General features: G+C 33.8%; 1 protein-coding gene across 1 annotated transcript in view; it reads left to right on the top strand.

Annotated features, from left to right (window-relative positions):
- Nucleotides 1-9,436, top strand: part of Smp_174750 (putative coup transcription factor) — a gene marked incomplete at both ends in the record, with an annotated part of 24,407 nt that extends 14,971 nt beyond the window's left edge. The window contains 2 exons of the mRNA XM_018796372.1: nucleotides 1,386-1,467; nucleotides 8,344-9,436. Coding sequence (XP_018650592.1) covers nucleotides 1,386-1,467; nucleotides 8,344-9,436 — 1,175 coding nt within the window. The remainder of the gene's footprint in view (nucleotides 1-1,385; nucleotides 1,468-8,343) is intronic.
- Nucleotides 9,437-10,082: the final 646 nt, after the last annotated feature.

The raw sequence follows: 10,082 nt of genomic DNA, 5'->3' as shown, positions 1-10,082 counted from the left end.
AAGTGACCTTGAGAAATATTAGCCAATCAGAATACAGTTAGCATTGAGTATATCATACAACACCAAAGAATTAGAGTCGGTACACTTCTTTTACATGGTCAAAAAAAGGTTAGAAAGATGTTCAAAGGTTTTAAAATCGTAATGCATAAGGTAGAGAAGCTCATCTATATGGCTCCATAATACTCGGTCTCTGAAGCCATGATAAGGTTACAAAAACTCTCTCAGTCTCGACTACATAGCTTCAAAATTGTTTCTATGTACTCTGGTTTTGTAAGTTTATCATTTTTATTACGCATATATCTCTACAATACTCATACATCTGAACAGCCGAAGCTTCAGTAACATCTGCGAATATTTCAGCCAATAATACTGGTGCTTTTATTATACAGTTCACAGCAATTATTATAAAATGCCTTAGTCTCAATCTGGATCGAGAGAGAAAAGTTCCTATTCTAGCAGACATCCTACAACATATATGACACCGAAAGATAACATCACGGTAGTCTGCACAAGATCTATAAGTCATCTGGTTACAGCAATTACAAATAAAAGAACTTCTTAGAAGTTCCATTTATTGAAAACACTTAATAGTCACGTCTCAAAAATCCTCTCTGAACCGACGGTACATAAGCAGCAAGTACTGAAATTGGCGTCATGATCTTGAAATCCCTCAAACGCTTCTAAATGGTTCATCCATAAATTATAGTCTGGCCAACAATCCTTTTTCTGACTTTGAAATCTAAAAGTGACAATTTTGTCATAAGACCTAAGCATCAATATAACTAACACCCTGAAGTATTCATCAATATGTTTCTCAGTAGTCTCTACAAACTAGAAAAATGAAGTAACCATAGTTTTCCCACTGGATATAAACAACAGAACTTGAGGTAAGATAGTGGTTGGAGGTGGTCAACAGGAAACCCTTGACCCGGGTTTCGTGCTACTTGGTACTCGTAAGAAGGACTTGACACGCATGACATTGATCACCACCCAGTGATCAATCAATTGTGATTACATCTCAGTCCTACAGGAGGTTGGTTGCAGCCCGAATAGCTCAGTGGTAACGTCTCTGACTGTGAAGCTGAGTGACACGGGATCGAATCCGTCAGGGAGCATCAGTTCCCTCAAGATTACAGGTACACCTTGCTGACGAGTGTCAAGTGGCATGAAACCCGGGTCCAGGGTTTCCTGTTGACAACTTCCAACCACCATCTTATCTCAACTTAGTGCACGCAGTGTCGAGCCACCTAGACTGGTGGCCACATTGCAACTTGATCGATAGCATTCGATCAGCACTAAGAAGGACTTGACACACATGACATTGATCACCACCCAGTGATCAATCAATTGTGACAACAGAACTTACCAGAATTAAATAATATTAGTGCTTTTAAACAAACATATTCAGATTGATCTAAATTCAATTGTTGTATTCTTTCTAATTGATCTTGAAATTCTATTGAATATTGTTGGTCCAGTAATAATAAATTAGATTGATCTGACCAATTCGATGTAACGACCTGATTATTATTATTATTGTAATCGGATGATGATGATGATGTAATCAATGAAATATTATAAATCTGAGCTAAATAAAGCATAAATAATTCTGGCCAAGAATTATTCAATAAAATCAATTGATCACTTGGCTAAAATCAATTAAAAAAAATCAATAATAAATAATAATAGAAGTTAATAGATTATATACTGAAAATGTTAATCAAATAATTATCGATATATCAAGTTATGATCCATTCACTTTACTCATTGGCTTATTTAACAACAATTACAGTTTTGTGTAGTTATTTTTGAGTTATATACTTACTTGGATAAAGCCGGATACTATCAGTAACAGCCTTCTGTGGGAGAGGATAAACCAGATTCCACAAGTCGATGAAATTAGGAACAGACAGCGCAAATCGATTGGACATGCGTTCACTGTTGACCACCTCCCCACCCTATCTTACCTCAAGTTCTGTTGTTTATATACAGTGGGAAAACTATGGTTACTTCATTTTTCTAGTTTGTAGAGACTACTGAGAAACATATTGATGAATACTTCAGGGTGTTAGTTATATTGATGCTTAGGTCTTATGACAAAATTGTCACTTTTAGATTTCAAAGTCAGAAAAAGGATTGTTGGCCAGACTATAATTTATGGATGAACCATTTAGAAGCGTTTGAGGGATTTCAAGATCATGACGCCAATTTCAGTACCTGGTGCTTATGTACCGTCGGTTCAGAGAGGATTTTTGAGACGTGACTATTAAGTGTTTTCAATAAATGGAACTTCTAAGAAGTTCTTTTATTTGTAATTGCTGTAACCAGATGACTTGTAGATCTTGTGCAGACTACCGTGATGTTATCTTTCGGTGTCATATATGTTGTAGGATGTCTGCTAGAATAGGAACTTTTTTCTCTCGATCCAGATTGAGACTAAGGCATTTTATAATAATAATTGCTGTGAACTGTATAATAAAAGCACCAGTATTATTGGCTGAAATATTCGCAGATGTTACTGAAGCTTCGGCTGTTCAGATGTATGAGTATTGTAGGGACATATCCATAATAAAAATGATAAACTTACACAACCAGAGTACATAGAAACAATTTTGAAGCTATGTAGTCGAGACTGAGAGAGTTTTTGTAACCTTATCATGGCTTCAGAGACCAAGTATTATGGAGCCATATAGATGAGCTTCTCTACCTTATGCATTACGATTTTAAAACCTTTGAACATCTTTCTAACCTTTTTTTGACCATGTAAAAGAAGTGTACCGACTCTAATTCTTTGGTGTTGTATGATATACTCAATACTAACTGTATTCTGATTGGCTAATATTTCTCAAGGTCACTTGAGATTCGTTCGTCGTCCATAAAATACAGTCTCGTCGAATTTTCTTATCTGAATATTTTTGACATGAATTAATTTTGTGGGGAATTTTATTTGGCAGGACGATATCAGATGGTGACTGACTGAGAATGTGAGAAGATTATTATATTTCTTTCATTATTCGTTCCGAAATTTTCAGAAGTGAACTACCAAAAACTTTCATAGTTGAGATCTCACGAGGCGGGATCGTGGATGCGCACTGCTGAGGAATCCCACAATAAGACAAAACGGCAGTCCAGTGATTCCAGATTTTCCATGGTGGTCTAGCTTCAATTGATTCATGAATCTCATTTATAAAATTACTAACGTCTCCACGAAAACCCTTTCTGATAAAACGTTCATGTGTTATAGTAAGCACAATGCCATGCTGAAAAATCAGTGAATAGGGCAAACTAGATGATCGATACCCACTTAGTTTCTAACTATTCACTAACTGATGTTAATTCATTATAAAAAAAATTTCCTTGATTTTTCACTAATTATCGAAACCATCATTGTATCTTAATGAAATAGTTTATCTATCTAAAGTTTGTACTGATGAATTTGTTCAAACAGTTAATGAATACTTCACGAATAAACGACCCAATTCAAAGAATATGATTTCGATAAAATAATCTTTCTGAGGTATAAATATTCTTCAGTATTTCGAGATACATCATTATAAATCAGGATGTGTCCATTTTAACTTCATGTAGCTTCATACAAACTCTACCATGATAATATTGTAGGAAGTGTCTAATATTAAGATATTTGTAAGTGAAACAAATCGTATACACATTCTCAAATAACAAGTAATTCCTCAATACGGATTTATCACGAATAGGGTAGGGAATTCAAGCGAATGAAATAGAAAACCTAAATCGACAGATAACACGTTAGAAGCTTGGAAAATCACTAAGCCATTTAATAAATCGAAATATTGATGACACAATAGAAATGTGATAAGTTTGAGGTTCGATCCTAATGGAAGGTTCTTAATTCTGACAAGCTATTTAAATTAGACTAACTATTTATGAAATGTTATCTCATAATTTTTAGTTTACTGGATAGAGGGTGGGCTTGCAGAGATTGTTACATTTTTTAAAATTAATATCATGAACTGATCTTAGTTAGACAATCATTGAATAACAGGAATCACTTGACATTAAGATCAGATCATGATTGTGCAATATCGTGAATTAATTGAAGTTAAACATATGAACCATACGGTACCATTACAATAGTTTACAGGTTAGGCGTTCTCAAACAAAGCTGTAGGTTCTCAGCTCAATCTCCTATAAGGTTATGGATTCGTACTATTGAGGAGTCCCATGCTAGGATGAAACAGTTGTCTAGTGCTTCCTGGTTTTCATTTTTTGTTAAAAATAATTTATTTAACCGAGATCAGTTAGTAGTACTAATTATAAAACTTAGACATTAACACCGTTGGATACCGGCCGGTTCAGTGGTCCAGTGGTTAAGCGCTCGTGCGCGAAACTGATGGGTCCTGGGTTCGTAACTCGGTAGGCGGGATCTTGGATGCTCACTGCTGAGGAGTCCCATAATGGGACGAAACGGTCGTCCAGTGTACCAGGTTTTCGATGGTGGTCTAGCTTCAATTGACCTATGATTTCAACTATGAAAATACTAAATTCTCCACAAAACCCCCTCTGATTTATTTAATATTATCATTCAATTATCAACCTTGTTATTCAAAAAAGAAACATGAATTAACTCCAGGAGATTTGTTTTAAAATATTCAGTTGTTCTATTTAACTTGTTTTCTGTAAAAAGACCAAAAAAGACATTGAATAGTTATGGTCTTATTATTGTCTAATTGTTTCTACATGTCTTTTGAACATATTTGGACAGATATAGAGTTGTACATTAATGAATACTGTATTGAATATTTCTCGCCCACCCCCCACCCCCTGCACCATTAATGAATTTTTATGTAGTGAGAGATGATACCAAAAAAAAAATCTATTCGTCTATTCATATGTGTAAACGATGAATGATGGGAAAAGAGTAGCCGTTTCGTTACTATATTATGTATTTCTCGCCCCCCACCCCCTGTACCACTAATGAATTTTTATGTAGTGAGAGATGATACCAAAAAAAAAAAATCTATTCGTCTATTCATATGTGTAAACGATGAATGATGGGAAAAGAGTAGCCGTTTCGTTACTATATTATGTATTTCTCGCCCCCCACCCCCTGTACCACTAATGAATTTTTATGTAGTGAGAGATGATACCAAAAAAAAAATCTATTCGTCTATTCATATGTGTAAACGATGAATGATGGGAAGAAGAGTAACCGTTTCGTTACTAAATGAATATTGCTGGGTTACTTGTTAGAAAAACAAGTTATATAACAATTGCCAAGTTTTACATTTTATTTATTCAAAAGAAAAGAAACGGACAAACAATCTGAAATTGGAATACCTGCCGGTTTTTGTTAACATCTTGCTAATTAATACCCTTTTTTTCTTCAGTAATATGAAATTTTCCATTTAGTTACTTATATATACATATATGTAGTTGTATATGTTGTTGAACAGTTTATTCAAGAATATCCACTATAAGGATAAGTATAGAATTGAAGAAGGTGAAGGTATAGACAAGGGAAGAGAAGAAGTAGAAGAAGAAGAAGACAGACGTAAAGCATCAAAGGATAAAAGGCAGATATAGACTAATAAGGTTTATTATTGTAATAATTTTAGAAAATTTCGGGTGCGAAACTAGACAACATGTGTCTTAGTTACATTCACACTTATCTTTGTATTTACTTAGTCTTAGTTTTAAATGTTAACTCTAAATGACTTGGTAACATTAGTAGCGATACAAAATTTGTTTTATATTAGAGAAATAAAAGAGATTGGAAAAAAGTATAATTAGCTACTATTATTGTAATGAACAATAGAAATCTTATTGGGGGTGGGGTGGTGGTGGGGAAATGAATATGAAATTTAATTGACAAATTATATACTACTTATTAAAATACTGTGTTTTTATAATAAAGTATAACTGACAGTTGTTAGGTTGCTTATTATTATTATTATTGTCACATTGAATATTTCATATTTGGTGATGGGAATTCTAACATTGATGTTTGGCATTGTGTTAAGCAAAACGACCAAGTATCTTTGACTTGAATTATTCTCTATAAGTTAGACTTTTGAAATTAAGCATCCTGATAACTTCTTATGAACATGAAAAAGAAGTATTATATATATATCTGTACCCCCAAATGCCCTGGTACGGTCGAGAGTGGGGAGAGTCAGCTCTCACTCTCTCCAAATGCTCTCATATGGCCACGTGTATATAGCCTCTGACAGGGAAGTCTTATTCACCACCTTCTCGCGGCATTACTGTTGTTTACGAAATTGAGAGGACGAAAAGCGAATGTCCGGCGCTTTAACCCGGTTGGTGGACACAGAGAATCCACATACGGGAGTTGGAAAACTCTCATTCCAAACAATTGGTGCACATGGGCTCCAGTATCCTGAGGGAACAAATAGCGTATGAACTAATCGTCGGTCACCGTCTACCATAGGACTGCATCTCCTCACGATGCTCCACTGCCTTATGGATCGGATCTTTAGGTCAAAGGCTCCGGGTGTGATCCTCTAAGAAAACCAGCCGCCTCAGTTTGGGCACCTGAGCAATATCACAGCCCTCACACAAATCAAATGAGATTTGTGCGGAGCATATATATCTGGTGCCCCCTTGTACCAATATTAATGTGTTTATATATATATATATATATATATATATATATATATATATATGTCTGTAGTAAAATGGTGGAAATCAAATAGTTAACCGGTCAGTCTAACGCTTAGCATCTACTTGAATAACATTCATTAGTTTAACAATGAGGAAATAAGAGAAACTTCGTGTACTAGGAATAATCAAAAATATAACATGTAAAGTATATATTATCATTAATTTATGACTGATTCACAACATAAAGGAAAGATTTCAAAAGTGCATGAATGCAAATTCACTTGGTATTGTTTACTTGAGTCATCCTATTGATGGTTATCACTTCAATTGATCAGTCTCTTGTTGGTATATGTGCATCCTGTACGGATTGCCTCGATATCGCCATAAGTCACAAGCATTATAAGTAAAGATGAATAGTGAGATAGTGGAGAAGATTCGTAGCTCAGGTGAATGATTTTGATGGAGTTTTGTTCTCTGAGCTGGATGGTTTGGTCGTGTAGCTCTCATCGTTCTTCTGAACGACATCATTAGCACAAACTTTTGGCTAGCAGTGCATCAAGGCAATATCGAGGCAATACGCACAGTATTTACATATGCCAATCAGAGACTGATCAATTGCATTCATAAACATCGATGGAAAGATTCAAGTAAACAATACCAAGTGAATTTAAACTTCACTCTATTTCACAATTTAGTGGCTATCAGGACTCAGTAGCTAATTGGATGATGTGCTTGTGTTTGAAGCGTAAGGTACTGGGTTCGAGTCCCAGAGTGATCATCAACCGTGAGATTCAGGTACATTTAGTCGACGAGTTCCAAATAGAATAAAACGAGCTTTCTGGTTTCCACTGCTAGCTACTGTATGTGAATATAGTTATTTATATATGATTGAGTAGGGATAATTGATGACAAACAATTTCGAATCAGATTTCACACTTTCACATACAGCAGAATGTGTGTAAAAAATCAGATAAATAAAGCAGATTTTCCGCTGTAGTATCCTTTTTTTTACTTAGTTTAATTGGTGGATTTCAAACTTTTATTTGTAGTTTATATTTTTATGTTTATACTGAATTAGCTTTCATGATTAACCGATTGATTGCTGTAGAGTCATGATGACAAGAACCTAGTTCAAAATAATTTTTTCGCTCAACTTGTTAATTATAATCATATTATACATATCTTCTGACCATTTTACGTAGTGAGTTGTTTGAAGTTAGTCGGTAGGAAAACTTGGACCTAGATATCTTGGTAGTTGATATTCATCATTAAGCTATACATGTAATGTCGAAGAATCTGACTCTCCATGGGATTTGAACTGGTATCATTCAGCTTCAATATTCGATACATTAGCAATGAACTTTTAAGGTATGCTGTTAATCACTACTCAATTAACTGTAAAAGCATATCAGTCCTCTAAGAGGTCAGTAGCGACCCAACGAGTTCAATGGTAGTATTTGAAACACTGAAGCTGGATGACACTGATTCGAATTCCACAGAGAGAGTCAATTCTTTCGATATTACATTTATGACCTACTGATGAATAGTAACCATAAAGAAATCTAGGTCCAAGGTTTCTTGTAGACAACCCTCTAACATCTCAATATAGTGAATGTTAAGTTAACTAGAATGACAGCCATATCGCAAATTAATTGATAGGATTGATTCAACTGTAAGGGAATAAATAATATGACATTGGCCACTACTCGGCGATTAATCACTTTTATTTTTCTCTTCAGAAGCTCCTGGCCTAAAAGATCCAACTCTTGTAGATTCTATTCAAGAAAGAATACAATGTGCATTAGAAGAATATGATAAATATAATTATTCTCACTATCAACCATTTCGATTTGGTCGATTACTTCTACGATTGCCTAAATTAAAACAAACTGTTTCTTCACCTACATCATTAAAATGGTTACAACAAAGTTTTTTTCCATCGCTTCATCATTATAGTCATAAAAGTCTTGAATTATTGATTGAAGAACTATTCGAAAAAGAACTTTATTCAAATAAATCTAGTTTATCATTCAGATATAATCATAATATGTCATATGCTACGAATACTGGAGAATATTCTCACACTCCACATTCTTTATTACCACCACCACCACCACTTTCTTTACCATCATCATTATCAGCATCGTCTTTACCTTCAGAGAAATTAGAGCACACTTCTATCCCATTGTTTACTTCTCATACAGATTACTTACATTCGGTGTCTAAACACTTATCTTCTACATATACCGATAATCCTATATATCATAATGAAAGTAGAAATAACAATGAATTTGTTCAATTAATTCATAATTCTCCACAAAGAAATTCAACATGGTTCTCAAATTCAATCAATTCTACACGTAAGAATGATCTTTATGAAGATCATTATACTGACAAGATTACAGAGACAATTAAGAATGGTAACCAAGTAATAAAACATAATGTAGATGGAATCTTACCAAAACATCATAGTAACCAAAATAACAATGTTATATCTAAGAATATAAACATGGAAACAACAGAATCTTCACCACCATCACCACCACCACTACCCTCATCCTCATCATCATCCTTGTTGAATTCTTCCAAATTAAGTATTAACTTTAATAAACTTATAGAAAGATTAAGCAAAACCATAAGTCTATTACCTTCAATGGATATTGAATCTAAGAATGACTTCAATCATATACAGAATAATATCAAAGATTATACAGAATTATTTACTAATGATTTATTAAATTTATTATTAATTAATGAAAAAAATGCAAATTTACAAATTTATTATTTACTATTACGTAAACATTTGAATACAATACATAATTGTACAACATAGTTACAATATAAACAAATAGATAGGGAGACAAACAGATAAATAGATAGACAGACGGACAGACAAACGGATAAATAGACAGACAGACAGATAAATAGACAAACAAACAAATGAACAGATAGACAGACAGATAGATAAACAGACGAACAAAGAGATAGACAGACAAACAAATAAACAAACAGATAGACAAACAAACAAATAAATAAACAGACGAACAAGCAGATAAACAAACAAACAAACAAACAAACTGTATTGTAAATATTTTCATAGTGAAATCATGATTCAATTGAAGCTAGACCACCATGGAAAACCTGCATGGTGCGAGACTGGTAGGTCTAGGGTTCGAATCTCGTGAGTGCGGGATCGTGGATGCGCATTGCCACTGAGCACACAATAAAGATTATTTTGAGAATTTTGAATTTAATGAACCATATAAGTAATAATAATAATATGATAGATTGACTATAAGGTAAAGAGAAAAATTAGTCACCTCGAGATAGTTTTAAAACTCAGGATTTAAAGGAAGATAAAGAGTGAACATAACGACGTCACTGTGATGGATTCTAAGCCATATCAAGAAACTTTGGTTATGTAAATTTACTTAAATTGAATATATGTAACTATTTAGAAACAATACTAAATTAATTTT

The sequence above is a fragment of the Schistosoma mansoni genome, chromosome 2, assembly GCF_000237925.1.
Source record: "Schistosoma mansoni strain Puerto Rico chromosome 2, complete genome".
NCBI lineage: Eukaryota > Metazoa > Platyhelminthes > Trematoda > Strigeidida > Schistosomatidae > Schistosoma > Schistosoma mansoni.
This window is presented reverse-complemented; position numbering and strand designations above follow the sequence as displayed.